Genomic DNA, 16,804 nt, shown 5'->3' with positions numbered 1-16,804 from the left:
GGCTTTGGGGAGACCTTATTGCAGCCTATCAGTACTTAAAGGGGGCTTATAAAAAAGATGGTGGCAGACTTTTTAGCAGGGCCTGTTGCGACAGGACAAGGGGGAATGGCTTTAAACTAAAGGGGGGTAGATTTGGAATAGATATAAGGAAGAAATTTTTTACGCTGAGGGTGGTGAAGCACTGGAACAGGTTGCCCAGAGAGGTGGTGGATGCCCCATCCCTGGAAACATTCCAGGTCAGGTTGGACGGGGCTCTGAGCAACCTGATCTAGTTGAAGATGTCCCTGCTTATTGCAGGGGGGTTGGACTAGGTGACCTTTAGAGGTCCCTTCCAACCTAAACTATTCTATGATTTGGGAATTTCATTTTAAGGAAAAAAAAAAACAAAACACAACACAACAAACTGTGGGAACATAAAATTGCCATGTCATACTGATTTTTCTAGTCCATTGACAGTTTCTGGTAATGGCCAGTGCTGGAAACCCTGAAGGTGATAATCATGGCACAGCCTGATTACATTGCCCACGGATTAGCAAGACTTGGCATTTCCTTGGAAACATTAACTTCCTTTCCCCAATAAACCAGTGAAAACAAATCCAGAGCCTTTTTTTTTTACCTGTCCTATGAGAAAGGAGAGGGAGAGGTATTAAGCAATCCTAAGTGCATGTTGTTATTCATGTTGTTGTTATTATTGTTTCCTTTTTAACAAAGGAGCAAGGCCTTTGCTCTTGAGGTTTCACAGTGGTGTTCACGGATCGGCTGTATGTATAAAGTGGTGTAGGAATATTTCTTTTATTGGGTTGAAAATGGCTGCCTCTTCATCAACATGTGAATGACCGCCTCTTTGAGCTGGGGCTCTTTAATGGGTACACAAAGACAAATGTACCTCTCTGCTATGTGCTGTCCAACTCAGATTGATTGAACGTTTCGCTTTTCCTAATCAACTGTCACTTATTACTGTAGTCTTCATGAAAAAGACACTGTCAGTGTTTCAGGGTGACTTGGGCAGACAGAATGGATGCAGGTTATTTTTTTGTATTAAAGTGGTGTTGACATACGTACACATCAGTACTTGAGCAGAAACTGGGAACTTGCTGTATCCTCATCTGGGACCCCTGCAGAACACTGGGGTTTCCTCGGAGAAGGGTAATGAGGAAATCGGCGGTGAAGCGTAAGAAATGTGCTCCTAAGACTGGACTGGATCGTTTCTGAAGGGTCAGTGGATCTCATCTTTTTGTAGTCTTAAGAAGACTCTTCTGCATCAGACTTTCTAAATGTTAAATATAACTGTGAGTTACCCTGACATCTGGCTCACAGGAGTTAATTTCATTTATACTTGCCTTAGTTCTGTCAATATTCAGGTGTTTGGGGGATGTGTATATATGGGGTGGTAGAGGGGGACTCATGAAAGAACAGACAAAACATGTTCCCATGTTGTCTGCCTCTTCAGAATGAGAGCAAAGTGAGGGAATGGAAGAAGGTCACTCCAGCACTTTCTTATCAAAGTGAGGAAGAGGATAGTTATAAAAGTGATAAAATGCAATAGCTCCACATTACTTTCGTACAGTTCTTTGTGCTCTATGACTAATGCTTTCATAGCTTATCCTTGCATGCCTGAATGCAGGTTTATTGATTCCCTGGTGAGAGGGTAGTTGATAGCGAGCTGTGCTACGCTGTATTCTTCCTGCAAGGGATAAATACAGTAAATCTGACTGTGACTGCAACTGTGAGATCAAACCAGAATAAAGCAGCAAGCAATTTTAGTAGCGGACTCTTTAAATTCTTCTCTTTAAATTTTATTTAAGTGCAGTGATATCTTCTGCCCCCCCCCCCCGTTTACTGGGAAATCTGGGTTAAAATGAGTGTTTGTTGTTGGTAATAGTAAATCTCTAGAGCAGCTAAAAGTTTTTATGTTTGGCTGTAACCCAGCACTTTGCAAAGAAAAGATCTTGTTACAAATGCTTTGGTTGGTGTTGTTTGTAATTTTAATGGTAACACAGGTCCTTTTCAATTAAAACATTGTTTTCTGTTTTGGTCCTTCCAGGCAGTGCTGATGAGTAACATCACAGTAAATGAACAATTGGTCCAGAGTCTACGAGGTGTGTCATAATACCCCTCTGCATCTCTCTCATACTGGTTTTTAAGCCCTCTGTTTTTAAGACTGGCATTTTTCTGGTGTCTTCCGAGAATGCTGCCTTCCTTCAAGTCATGGGGACGGTGCAGGAGCTGTGGTGACTTAGATCCTACATCTGCAGAGTTCAGTGAAGTGTCAGACTAATCTGCCTCAACGGTAGAAGGGTTTGTCCATGTAGTGCTTGATGTAGGACTCCTGACCTTTATGATATAAAACAATACAGAACAAAACTAGCTTCTGCGTGCATTGTTAATGTATTTATTCTTCATTCTACCTTTTGCAGTGTATTTCTGCATTCCTACCTGAGGTGTTTGGGTTGTGCATTTTAGCACCAGGGGAATTCACAAGCTCTTATATTAAATAAGAAAACTTGGTCTAGTCTATTCCATTTGTGTGGGTACTTCAAAATTGTTGTTAGCAATTTATTCCTCAGGAAGTCTGGGGAATGGATCCTAAGTTCTATAAATAGGTAAATACGTTGTGGTGCCTTCTTTTGGTGCCCTTACACAGAGCTTTCCATCAGGAAGAAAATGCTAAATCATAGATGCCTCTGTTTTTGAGGAACATAACTATAAATTGCATATTGTTCAGGGAAGGATTGTAAGCTTGTCTTTAGGTGGCTAGTAAACATGAATGCCATTTCATACTATGTTCTGATTAGTATTTTGTAGATCTAAAGATTTCCTGGGCTGAGACCTAGCAGAACAAGGGTTTGCAAACGAGTTAGAGTATGCCTTATGAAGAAAAGGAGGTAAAAAATCTATGTTACACTGTTTTTGTTAATATGTTAGGCTGAAAGGCTACTCTTACCCAATCCTGTGCATCTTTGATGAATAAATTCAACAATTATCTATGCATTTGTACACAAAAATGTAGTGAGCGTGACAGATGGATGGAGTTAGTGTGCTTACTACCGATCTGTTGTTTGACACTTCTGTTGTAATATATGTAGGTGTATATGTGTGTGTATTTTAATATATATTTTAATCCTGTTTTGATCAGAACACTTGAAAGACTTACAGACAGAATATAGAAAGCTACAGATGGATGTTCACTGGTTTCAGAAGAACCAGACTAACCTTCAGAAGAAGTTCTCATATGACCTGTAAGTATGTTCTTTCTAAAAGATGGCTTCCAGAGTTGTAGGTGACTTGGTTATAACCCAGAGTATTCTTGTGATACCTATAGCACTGTTAGTAAATGTACAGTTTTAAGGAGAAAGTAACACCTGACACATCTTCTAAAATTGCTCAGAGTTGGTCTTGGAGAAGGGCGTAGACCTTGCAACGCTCGATATCTCAGTATCCACAGACTTCTCCCACACTTCTTGATGTTCCTTCCATTGCAGGAGGAGAAAGGTAGCAGTATTCTCATTTAAGAGTGGGGAGGAAAATTGAGACATAAAGAGGCTAAACTTAAGAACTAAGATACAGGAGTGCCCGATGGGAAGCAGTACCTCATTGAGCTGCCAGAGGTCTCAGAAAATCTGTGGTACAGTTATGGTCAGAACTATGTGTTCTCATTACATTTCATACCTAGTCATGTTTTTTGTTGAGATTTCCTACTGAATTATAAGGCATGGATAACTGAACGCAAGTACTTATCAGTATCCTTACACTAAATAAACATTTCTGGTATTTCTAGAAATGTCTCCTGGGTTCTTTCTGTGCAATAATATTCTTGTTCCCTCTACCTGTCTTCACATCCTCTTGTATCTTCCCTCTGGTGCGTAGATATAGAAAAGAACAGAATCTGCTGTTTGCATGGTCTCATAATGATTTTCCATCAAGAATATAATTGCTCTAGTGATACATATTTTTCCAGCAGCCGCTGTTCAGCCAGATTCTGTAGGAATTATGACTAAAAGGTCAACATGGCAATCAAACTTGAAATACCTTTTTTCTTTTTTTTTTTCCCCCTGCTTAAGAATTAAGGATTAGTATTAGTACTTTTCTACTCTTGTTTCAGGGCATTATTACTTATTTAATAATGATGAACCAGGTGGATTGTATTAGAGGAGTTCCAATAATTTAGGACTTCTAACAGAAAGGTAGAAGGAAGTTGGAGACTTAAGTTTGTACCAACCTTTTATTAAGCCACTTTGCACTTATGTGTCAGTTATGGTACTTTTTCCCTCCAAGTTTGTTGTGTACTGCAGTTGTTAAGCACCATCTCTTTGCTGTTTAGTTAAATGACAAGAGCTGGAACTGCTGGACCTCTGTTGATAGTTCTTTGCTAGTTAGAGTATCTGTTTGCCAGCATCTTCCTTGTAAGGCTGAGATCAGCAAGGGTAAATGGATCTGTAGGTATATATATGTGCTGTACAGTCATGCTCTACGTGAGAGGTACATCCTTGAAGCACTGGATTGATACACATGTGCAGGGAAGTGATACGAGGCAAATGTAGTGAGTCTGGTTTCTGAAAACTCAGGTTTATTGCCCATGTCAGGTGAAATGTTTTCAAGTACAGCTCCATTGAGGAAATCACCGACAGAGCATCCCTGCTCGTGGGAGTGTATTGTAAAGAATCCCTCTTTTTTTAACACAAGAAGGTTGGATCCGGAGGGTACAGCTCCAGGCTCAAGGCTGGCTCAAGGTGGAGGGCTAAACAAGTGACAGTGGTGAGGATGGGTTTGCTTGCGTCAGGGTAGATGTAGAGACAGGCACGATAATTCAGCCATGTGCTAGCTGAACAGGGACTTGGCTAGCTGGTCTGCCTCCAGCTGGTCCTGAGGCAGGTGCACTACTTCCTGCAGTCTCTCCATTGGAGTCCATAAAAGCACTTATCTCATTTAAGGAGCTATGCTTTCTTCACTAGCTTTGCTGAACAACACTTAAGTGCTCATTTTCTATTTCTGGATTTTTTTGTAGCTATGCAAGTGAGGAAAACAAACTTTGCACTCAGATTTTCATGGAATGCTTTATAGCTTGGGCACCCTGTAACATTCGCACAATTCTAGCAGGAACTTATATAAATGTATGTTTTAAATGTTGCTTGTTGTGTACCTTTAGGGGGGATGTTGGAACATTAATATTTCATTGTTGTAGTAAGTTACATTACTAACTTTGCATTGCGTTTTGGTAGTTGTAGAAACATACATCTGATTGTACTTGGTTGCATACAGTCCTCTGCTGTTACTAAATGCTTACTTAGTACTGTCATTGTAAATGCTTACAACCAACCTTTTTCCAATGTGATTATAGGCCTAGAAAAACAAGTATTATTAGAAAGACTCAAAATGTTACTTTTAATCTGTCTTCCTTCCTCCCCTCAGTATTAGGATTAAACCAACATGTTGCCTCTCTGTTCATCTTTAGTAGGCCTTGGCAGGAGGGGGTGTTAGACCTGTTTTTGTGCTACGCCAGTGTTTCTTCCTTTGACTTGGAGTTGGGTGGACAAAGGTTTTGCACCTTATGTATCAAGTACACTTTGCCCAGTGGAAAAATGGAGAGAGAGTATTACTGTATAATTGAAAATGTTATAAAAAGATGACAGAAGTCAAATGCCTTTTTTTAAATGGACACATTGTAAGTCACTCTTTTTAAACAATCGGATATTGCACTGTAGAAGACAGTGATAAAATCGGTTGTGTGTGTGGAATGCATAAGAACAAAATTTGTTAACTTAGAGGCACAAAAATAATTGGTTTTTCTCATGCCCAAGTCTTGAAGTTTCATCTTACCTTTTTTTTTTTATTTTGAGCAAGCTTATGTTTTCCATACAGAAGTCAGCAGGAGTTATGTGAGCTTACTGGTATTGTGTGCAAAAGGAGTGCGTGTTCCTCAGCAATCAACTTACTGAGATACCCTTGGTGCACACTGAGCCCAGTGCTGTTTGCTTGCGGTAGAGCTTGTTCAGCAAAGGCTGACTGGCAGCACTGACCCTTCTCCCCTGCAGCAACCAGAGCGAGTATTTCAATACTCGGATGCATTTTGATTCTTAGGTGCTTTGTTTGTTATGTAGCCACTTCTTTGGAAATTTTGCTACCTGTAAAAAGTCTGATAATTAGTTTGGTATTTGCAGCCCTGACAAGTGTAAGAGTGTGAGTGCACGAGTAATCTTTTTTGGCAGGGATGAAAGGAGCTGATGATATATGCTCCTGGAGGACAAAGGTGCTCTGTTTCTCACGGTGGGGCTGGAGGCAGCAAATCCAGCAGTCTGGGAGGGGAGGCTGCACGTGCATTCCCATGCACGTAGAGCATGCCTGTAAGTGGCCAGGTATGCAGGTTAACATGGAGACACGAAGCACTCACATGGGCATGAACACCACCAGTAGCCTTATACCGCTCCCCTGAGGGTGGAGGTTCGCTAGTGCAAAACGTGCTCGTGTACATACGTACCGGCTGGCACCAGTCTCCGCAACACCCACGCACAGCCCTCCCACCCCAGGTTGACTCCAGCTGCTGCCTCACGCCCCTTTACACACACATACACAGGCTGAATAGAGAGTCCCTCACCCAGGAGAGAGTTAAAAAGGCATTTAGTAAGAAATGGGACAGACTGCTGATCAACTGTAGGGCAAGGCCAGACAAGCACACGGACCAGAAACGTGTTTACATGCGACCGATTTTGTTTATCCCCTTACGTCTCTCTTTTCTCATGCTTGCTCCTACCGGAGATCTATCCCTTTCCCTGCCTTTGGTCCCATAATAAGGTTTGTGCAATCCTGACATGCTCTACCCCTGCATCCCATAATGTGTCCCCCACCCTGGGTAGGAAACACCTTGGTCCTGTTGACTCATCTTGATGGATTTCACGCCTGGACACGAGGGCTGAGGCTCACCTGAGACAGCCCTGGGGCTGTGGGGTGGTCTGGACGGGTGTCCCTTCTTCTGGGTCCATAATTTAGGCTCCCTGCTGCCCTTGTGCCTCTGTGCTCCTTTGGGCTCATGGAGGTAGGCCTTGGATGGGCTGATGGCTCCTGTGATGGGCCTGGGAGCAGCTGGGGAAGGTATTACTTGGGCTCCTTTGTGTGTGCACAGGTGAGCTCTTTATCACAGAAACTAACTCTCTTTAATCTTGTGAAAGAGAAAACTCACTGCAGAGACTGAATTCAAGAGCACTGGTTTTGCACATTTGAAGTATGTCATGTTTATAGGGTGAGGTGGAGAAACCAGTGCTGTTCTTGTGCTTCAGAAGTTGTTGTATCCATAAGTAGAGTATTCAAATCTCCAGAAATTCCTTTTACAAGAAGGGATTCCTTCGCAGATAATAAATTAAAAATTATGAGGATTTTTCACAGATGTTAAATGAACTTTATTTTCATGTGCACTGTGGTATGAAAGAGCATGTATGCAAGGTTGCTCTATCTCCAACTTCAGGTTGCCTGTATACTGCATCTTTCTCAAGCTTGCAAACTGAGGTGCAGGCAATTCTGATGTCCTTTTATTTCCTAGAAATTAGTGAATGTGTGCATAACTCATTCATAGTGAATGTGTGTTGTTTTATTGTCTCTGATGTTCACCGACTTATGAAGCACTGCCTATTTTGATGACTGTTCCATGTATAAGCATTACCAAAATCAGACTTTAGAACAATGCCTAGTCAAGAAGAAACAGTAATAAAGGTAATTAATTTGTCAGTTCATAAAGGTAATTAATTTGCCAGTTCATAGCATATCTGTCTACTGCTCCTCTTCCGTTCTGGGATGAACTATAGAATAGATTTTTTGCTTTTAAAAGGGGGTGTATGTGGAGAAGGATAAAAATGAGTGACTCGCTGTTGTAGCACGTGCCCTGAGAATTCCTCTGGATTAGGTAGTGGCTTATTTGCAACTTGAGGAACTGGAACAGGCCTGTCTGAACCAGCTGCTGTTACACCGGGGTTATTGACAGTCTGCCAGAGCCAGGCCCAGAAATTCATCCCCCTTCTGTCTTAGTGAGGAGGAGGTAAAACGTGCAGTATGTTGACCATGATGTTGTCCACAGAGGTTTTACATGCAGAAAGATGCGTTTGCAGGGTCTGTAGCCGATGGTATACATTGAACTCAAAGTTACCTTAGAGTGGGAAAAAAACAAAGGGGAGAGAGAGAGAAAGTTACTTAGAGTGGAAAAAAAAAGAAGGGGAGAGAGAGAAAGGAAAAAAGGGTTTAAAAAACCCCAACAAACTCCTGTGCTGCTGGGGCCAGCAGGGAAGAGAAGCAGAGTGGTCCCCAGCCAAACCTCTTCCTTGGCCATGCTCTCCAATGCAGTGGGTGCTGCTGCTGCTGCTGCTGCTTTTCCACCACATTTTCCTCTGGCATGATGCACTTCTCATCAGGATCCACTCAAACCCACTCTTGCTTGTTCCTGTTCACGGTGGGATCAAAGCATACTTGGGGATGTATGATGACTGGCTTCTAAGCCTCCTGCATGTGTGTTACGGGGTAATGCTTATCTGCCTTGTTACTCACTAGGTCTTGTTCTTCCACTAATATAAACCAAAAGTAACAAAACGGGTTATGAAGAGAGTGGGGGGGAAGGGGTGATCTTGCCCTGCTGGCAGTCACTTCGCGTGAGAAACCCAGCTTGACAACACTCCTGGGGCTTGCACAGGAGCCTCAGCACAGCCACAAAAGGGGAAAACGCTGCTGCAACAGCCTAGGGCTTATCTAGAGCTTACGGAGCTGTGAGGGAAAGGCAGGCTACAGAACTGCAAGCAGAAGACCCCTGGTGTCACGATGGTTAAGGCACTAATGGCACTGTGACTATTAAAAGTATATAAAAGATACACAACACTTGCATCTTTAGGAAATATTCCTTTTGGAACTTAAAATAGCTACTGATGAACTCCATTTCTGTAACATGTTTTGTTATGTCTTGCAGCACTGCACTAAGAAAGGGTGTTCAGTTTGCTAGCAGTAGCTTACACCTGTTTTTTATTTCGACTAGTACCCTGCTGTTTCCTCTTCCTAGCTAAAATCCAAATACACATTTCTGTTATCATACTAGAAGTGCTTCAGGGATCAAAATTGATTTTGGTGAAACTGAAACTGACTGGTTAGCGAAAGACAAGAAAATGCATGTAGCTTGTTGAGCTGGTCTAACAAAAGCAGTTTAAATTAATTTCTTCCAGTAGAACTTGGACGGCTTGCACCATGAGTTTGTCCTTAGCACTTAGGTGAACACCCCATTTTTTCCTACTGACTTCTCAAATGTAAGCACAGATAACAGAACTAAGAAAATAATAAAAGGAAAAAAAAAAAGGAATAAATCATTTTACAAAAGAACATTTTAGAAGAGTGTGGATGAAAGTTAACAACTGCTCACTTGTTCATATTTTCTCCAGGTCACAGTGCATCAACCAGATGAAAGAATTAAAAGAACAATGTGAAGAAAGGATAGATGAACTTACGAAAAAGGGTAGTGATGTACCACAAATCAAAGAAAACAAAGACTTCTCAGAAGATTCAAAAAAAACCAGCCAGGTATGGTTTGGGTCAATTCTTAAGAATCTTTTTCTTTGTAATTTTTAAGGGGTTTTTCACCTTTCTGCTATCTCTAACTAACATTAGCCCATCTCATTATGTTTTGCACTGCTTTCTTTCATATTTGTTGACTGTTTCTGATCTATGGGAAATGGAATGATTCCAAGGACAGAACAAGGCAGAGGTCCTGCAGGAGACTCCAAATCACTGTGTTTCTGAGACTCTCTCTTCCTGGGGTACAGAGGGCAGGAGGAAGTCCTGAGAAAAGGACATTTCAGATCATCCTGTTGTCTTGGCATGCGAATTATTGATGCTTCCTCAGTGAAGCAGGATTTGGTCAGGGATAGGACTTCATTGGTTAAGCTTGATACAGATGGCCCTGGAAACTTGCAATGAAGCTCCTGGACGAGAAGGCAACTAATTTATTTCTGTGTACCGAAGTAGCCTTTTCTTCAGGCCTGTGAGCACCAGTTACAGAAGTTACATTTTTCACATGTGATTGCAGTGGGGCCTTTCCCCCATACCTGGGTGGCCAACTCTCATTGCAAAGGCAGTGCGGGCTTGGTGGTATATGCCCTTTTCTCTTTGGCTAGGAAAAGGCTACTAGAAGAAACAATTTGATGATTTCAGAAGCGGAAAGGGTAAAGCAACGAGGGTTGAAGCTGGGTTTTGCAAAAAGCTGGAAATGGGTGGGAGAAAATGGCTGAAACATCTGCCCAGAGACCCCTAGGTGTTCCGGTAATGGTTCCAGTCTGTGTCCAGTCCTTTATGTAAAATGGTGGGAGAGAGAACTGCCAAAGTTTGTGACCTTTTATCCTGGGAACCTGCATTGTATGAGACCTGCAAGGCGAATGAAGCATTAGAGATGGGAAATGCTAGCCAGTTATCCCTTAAAAAAAAGAAAGTGAAAGCTCTTGTTTGTCAATATTTTTTATCAACAGTGTCAAAGTAGTAAATGAAAAGTAACACTAGTAACAGTAAATATGTAGTAGTAAGTAAAAAGCCCATCATCTGGAGATGATACATTTGTCGGTCAAACAAATATATCTTGTTTAATGTCAAGACGTAAAATACTATTTGGAAAGTTGATGTGGGGAAGACTGTACTAGAGAGGTGGTAAATTTAATTTCTAGTGTTGCTTTGCAGCAGATTTTTGTTTACATTACTTGTACCAGATGCTTTTTTTTGTTTGGTTGGTTTGGGGTTTGGTTGTTTTTGGGTTTTTTTCCCCCATTTCCAGTTTGGAAGGGAAATCATCCCAGAAGGAGCCTGGGGAGTTTGGCTGAAGCCCCTCTGCAGGACACTTTCAGTCTCCTGCAACAAGTCCCATAGCTGGAGGGAATCTTTACTCAAAGTAGGCAGCAGGTTAGGCAGGGCAGGTTATCTGTTCTCCTTTTAATCTATAGATGGGATGGTCCCAGATGAGATAACCACTAATACAGCTACAGCCTAAATAAATTTCGTCTGCTTGTGTTCCCTAGTATCTGTGACAGTGTTTCTTATGTCAAGCTGTAACCTTCTCAGTTTTTTGCCCAAGGATTGCAACTCTTTGCTTGTACAGAAGCTGAGTTATTTATCATTAGTGCAAGGTGACCCTGGGGAAATCTATGAACGTCTTTAGCCAGCGTTTTTAGCTGGAATAATTCCTGTTTGTAAGATGTACATGGAAAGGTCAGAGTTAAAATAAAACAGAGAAAGAAAATGGAGTGTTGGTTGCTTAATAAATATACAGTTTTTCGTACAGCTCTGTATTTTAAAGAATGATGTATACTTCTCGGTTGAGGAATATACATGTTCCAATTATTATCTTTTTATCCAACCACCTCAACTTAAAAAATTTTCAGTGTACATCCTTTTTAATTTATTTGACACCATCATTAAAAATTACTGAGCTAGAAATTTATGATAAGTTAAGGGCTTTTGTATGTTTAATCAAGAGGTAATTTCTTGCTATTAAGTGCAGGCTCAGTAATTTTACAGAAGAATTCATGCCCAGCATAAAGTGAGAAATGGTCTTACGTTCAGCTTCGGATTATTTCTACTGTAGAGAGTGACCTCAAGAGGCTGAATTATTTATAGAACAGAAGCATTTTTAAATACAGCATTTTTGTTTTATTGACTGAAGGAAGATGGAGTTCTTCTGAATATCCTTAGTGCAATAACCAAATATTCTGTGGTCTTGCTTCTCAAGCTTTCGTAAGAGTTAATGTTAGATTATTTGTTGTTGATGTTGGACTTCATGGTGTTGACCCAAAAAGGTCCTTAGTTCTGCCTGGTTTTGGCTGAGCTTAAACATTTTCACAACAGCCACGTAATCATATCCTACAAATCCTCTACAGCTTTGGCTTCTCGGTTATTTAACCACTTCTTTCTGCAGACTTTTTTCCAAATGACTGTGTGAACACTTGACAACCTAGTGTTTTATTGACCTGCTGAGAACAACGGGTAGCTAGTCTTATCAACAATCGTAACAGAAAACTTTCTGTTGACTGTATGACTTTCTATACCATAAGGTTTCCTATTCATTTGTATAGTACCAGGTATAAGAAGGTTTATGTCTCTAAATGTCTGTATGCTTGTTCTTTCTCTGCGTCTTCTGATTTTTATAAACAAAGAAAAACCCAACAAAAAAAAAATCCCCATAGAACAAACAGTTTCATTACAGTCTGTTTTTCTGCGCTGAAGCTGGTGTAGCGCAGCACGAGCTCCAGGCACATTTCATGTGTTCAGTGTTTGTGTGAACTGAATTGACATCATAGCTCTCAGCCAATTAAATGCTAATATGAGTAAAAGTTATACATAGGATTTTAATTGCTAAATTGGAAGATCTTCAAGGTGGTGTACATCTTAGCCATTAATCTTCAAGCATGTCAGATGGGTCAGATGCTAGAGCAGTCTAGTACCAGTATTTAATACGTTCTTAAATAAGCTCCATCACGCTAAACAGATGCTGCTGTCTAGTTGGTTGATTTATGTTTTTCTTCTCTTAATCCTGCATTCAACATGGTTTTAGACCAGTTCTGTACAGGCTTGCTTAATTGAAGTCTTATTATGCCCAAACTCAGTTTACCTGTCCCTGTAGATTACTAACAGTAGTTAATGCCATCTGTTTTTTCGCTCTGCTGACCCTGACACAGTAGCAGAGCAATGGTGGAGAAGTGTCTGGTGTTACACTTCTGTGACCCTCAGAGAGCAACAGGTGTTTCTTGTGAAACACTAACCAAGAACAGTAACCTCACAGTTAGCTGCAATTAGATTAAAGAAGGTGTGTTAAATTCTCCCGATGTGTTGTGCTGTTATATAGAAACATCACCGCATATTCAAGATTGTATGGTACCATCACCAATAAAAATTTCAGTCCAAATATGTCCGAGTGTTTTAGGATTTTTTTCCCCTACTGAATTCTTACCTAACTTCCACTTCCCTTTCCAAATCCAGGAGTAGTTACACAGACCAATGTTTATCTGTGTACATTCACTTTATAGGTTAATATTCAACTGCCAGCCTTGAAGCAAACCGAGTTCAAGCAGGCTGACTTGGAACAGCAGAAACACAACGAAGATGTACCTAAAGCAGTACCTACAGTAAAAAAGATAGACTTGCTGCAGGCTAAAGGTGAGCTGGAAATCACTATCTCACTAGCGACAGGTTAAGAACATTTGTAATTTAATTGAACATTTAAAGAACATCTTTGTACACAAGATTAAGATGGAAAAAGTGACACCAGTAGACTGAACTACCATCAATTTTCCAGCTGCGGAGAGGTGTAATATCTATTCAAGCATTTTTATTACTAGCATTTCTACTGGTTCAGTTTTGTAATTGACATGTTGCATGTAAATGAAAATACAAATATTTACAATTCTGGAGTCTTATTCCTCATTTAATATCGAGGAAAATATCCTGCTTTTGGAAGCAACGATTTTCAAGCATGTTTAAAATCTGCTTTTTTAGTAAGTTTGACACATCTAGCCTGCTACACCATCCTACGGAATAGCTGAAAGTTAGGCTTTAAACAAACACACATCCGTGCTTCCCATGTGTTGTCACTAAGCAAAATGCAAGTAAGGGAAACGATACACAGGAGATCAGATTAGTTAACCTAATGGCTGCTTTTGGCACTGAACTCTCAGAAACTGTTGATGTGAATGGATGTATCCTAGTGTGTCAGTCTTGCATAGCACTGTGTGTGATTGATATTCAATTTCCTATTTAATTATTCTTACATGCTATCTTAAATTACAATCTTAGGAGTATGCAACTCTTATTTTAGAGAGCTAGCGATTGAAGACAACATCTATATATAGTTTATTCTGGCAAATTTTGTCATGATTTTTGTAGTTAAAAATGCAGATACACGGGGAAAAAAAGATATGGTAATGTCTGCCAAAAGTAATAGCCCTCCTGCACTTCCTCTTCGTATTTGAAAATAAGAACAGCCTTGATTTACTTGCAAATCTGCCCATGTGACTGCTTTGTCCTGAGCTACTTTTGAACACCAGATCAGTTCTATTGTTAGTAATGAAATGTAACACACAGAAACCTGATGCTTACATAGCACACTGCAATTTTTATTTAAACTGCTCTGTTTCACCTGCCCAATTTATTAACTGCACATACCAAAATTTTAAGTAGGTAGAAGCATGACTTTGTTACAGTAAACAATGCCACAGTAGACTCTACAAGTCTCATCCTTTAGCTGTTCCCAGTAGGAAAAACATGGGTGTCGTCTTTGTCTCTCTCTTTGGAACTGACATGGTTGAAAGATATTCTTTCAGAGGAAGAACAAAAATTGAATGAGAAAGATAAAGCAGTATTTATTAAAGGTTTTTAGCTTGTGCCGCCACTGAAAGGCATTAGGTTTCTTATTCAGAATAATTTTTATTGTTTACAGAAGGGATAAACGGCCTAGCTGACATCAGAAAACAGGAGCCTAAGGCAGAAGAGAAGCTTTCTACCGAACTGAAAGCCCCACAGGATTCACTCAAGGCTGCTGCAGGTCATGAGGAGATGCTGCCCAAGTCAGAGAAGGAGCTGAATCCATCTGAAGATGAAAAACGTGTAGCGGGGCAAGATGTGCTACCGCCGGCAGCAGAGCAGGCTGCCAGTGAGGAAATTGAGAGGGAGCAACTCCTGAATTACGATGCTAAGCAGGATGACTTGCCCCCTGGAAAGGCTGGTTGGTAGCATGTCACGTATTGTTAAGAACAGTAAAGAAATGAAGGTGTGGAATAGGGCGTGATTTCTGGAACAGTGGTGGCAGCTGGCCGGACTTAGTATAAGGTTTCATAAAGGTTAGTGCGAGATGTAAAGGTTAGTCAGTCCCTAGCAGTCATCTGCCGCCAGTGGGTAAAGATGGAGGCTTCTGTTTGTGCAACACGGAGCTACCAGGCTGGGTTCTTCTGCATCACCATAGCAGCCTTCCTGTCTCTCTCTCCATCAGCTGCACAAGGCATTTGGGGAAATTAGCCCCGAAAATTTTTGGCATTGAGGCTTTATAAGAATATGATGCATTTGAAAAGGATGAGACGTTAACCATCCAAAGCACTGATGAGTAGAGAGAGACTACGTATTGACGTTTTGCAGATAGTCTTTTATAGCGTCACTGTGTAAATGCTAGCTATCCCTATTTCAGAATAAGCTAGCATGAATAAACCTCGACCTAAGACCTCAGGTATCTAAAGTTTATTAATGTGTGTCTGCAAAACTGCAGATCAGATGTTGCAAAGGTGCCACTTTGTGGCATCTACCACACGTGACACTGAACCATGTGTCTCCACAGCACCGAGCATGAGAGTTTTGATGTTGTGCCTAAACCTGACCAGAATCTAGACATCCCTCTGTCTGTCTTGAGGAACTCGGTCTCAGGCAGACCCAGTAGCCCAGACAGAGTAATCAAGAGGAAGCCTTATGGCAGTCAGAGCAGGAATTGATGCCCACAAAAAAAGCTGTTTATGCTTTTCTAGTAAACACATCCATAGAATCGTAAGTAATGATGTTAAATTAACACTGTTGATAACTTGGCAGGGATAAATAATCTCATCTGCGTTGCTAAAGTAATATTTTTTCAACTGCCCCAAAAAGATGCTGGCCAGAGCAGGCTGTCCCCCAAAGAGATGTGAATACGTAGCTTACCTAAACTGCTTCCATTTTAACAGAAATAAGTAGCAGACAGATAAGGCAAGAAAAGCATCTAACAATTAGTGCAAGAAAAAACTCTGCCGTGTCGCCTGTGAAAGGTCAGTTTCTGTGAGCTAGACAGACTAGCAGGATGTTCTTCAGGCTTGATTGAAACATACCATACCTTACTGCATAGGTTCCTTGTAGCCAAAGGAACCCAAGGCAGGAAAAAGATTTCTTCTACATTCTCCGAGCATCCTCTCTCTTTCAATAAAGGTTCTTTCAAAAGTTTGAGAACTTTAGGTCTGTAACTCTAAAAATCTGTATTTGATGTGGTGGTCTGAATGTGAACAACTTAAGGCTAAAAATTTTCAAGCCTGTTTCTAAGCCAGTTACTAATCAGAGGGCTTGGCTTGAGAACATTCAGAATCAGAGACTCCGGTCTCTCTTAACTGGGGTATGCTTATACCTCTGTGTCGTTACAATTTTTTTGGCTGCTTAATTGAAAAATAAGGGTAGTAGTCTGGCAATCAGAAATAGCGTTTCCATTTACTTCTGAGCTCTCCACATAAAGAAATCTTGAGATAGTCAATAAAAGTTGCTTGAGATGAATTAATGACTGGGTGAAGAAAAATCTCTTACAGAAAAGCACTTTTGTGTCAAGTTAGCATATCATAAAATACTCTTTTTTTTTTTTTAAATGCTATATTCACAGCTTTCTGCTTGGTGGACAAACTAAAACCAGAAGCGGGGAAGCCCAGATACTTTTAAATGTATTCCCGAATACATTTAAAAGTAACACCACAGTCAAGTTTTCAGCATTGGCTTCAGGTTTTACTCTTCCTTAGGCTGTCCTTTAATGAATTCTGAAGTTGTTTAATGCTTTTCCTTTCTGTCCATCTGAGTGCTGACTGAATTTTATTACACTTTCCAAATCCGAAAAGATTCTATCTTTTATCTAGTTCTTTGGACAACATTTACAGCAAAAGCTGCTCTGAAATTTAACAGTTCAAAAGGAAAAATAGTATGAAAACCTACTCTAAACAGCAATTCATTCAGCAGCAAAGTAAATTCTGTGGAAGTTTGTTACAGTAACTGTTTCTTGTGCAGATGACCTTATGGTATAGCATAAAACTAATTAATT

The 16,804-nt window shown here is 40.6% G+C and overlaps 1 protein-coding gene across 4 annotated transcripts in view; it reads left to right on the top strand.

The window, feature by feature from the left end:
* GOLM1 (golgi membrane protein 1) overlaps positions 1-16,804 on the top strand; it is a 38,745-nt gene that overhangs the window by 18,799 nt on the left and 3,142 nt on the right. For all 4 annotated transcript variants that reach the window (XM_009328127.1, XM_009328126.1, XM_009328125.1 and 1 more), the window contains exons 4-8: positions 2,045-2,099; positions 3,137-3,239; positions 9,402-9,540; positions 13,026-13,155; positions 14,435-14,719. In XM_009328127.1, coding sequence (XP_009326402.1) covers positions 2,045-2,099; positions 3,137-3,239; positions 9,402-9,540; positions 13,026-13,155; positions 14,435-14,719 — 712 coding nt within the window. The remainder of the gene's footprint in view (positions 1-2,044; positions 2,100-3,136; positions 3,240-9,401; positions 9,541-13,025; positions 13,156-14,434; positions 14,720-16,804) is intronic.

Source organism: Pygoscelis adeliae, unplaced genomic scaffold (genome assembly GCF_000699105.1).
Source record: "Pygoscelis adeliae isolate BGI_AS28 unplaced genomic scaffold, ASM69910v1 Scaffold45, whole genome shotgun sequence".
NCBI lineage: Eukaryota > Metazoa > Chordata > Aves > Sphenisciformes > Spheniscidae > Pygoscelis > Pygoscelis adeliae.
Note: the sequence above shows the minus strand (reverse complement) of the source record. Positions and strands in the feature narration are given on the sequence as shown.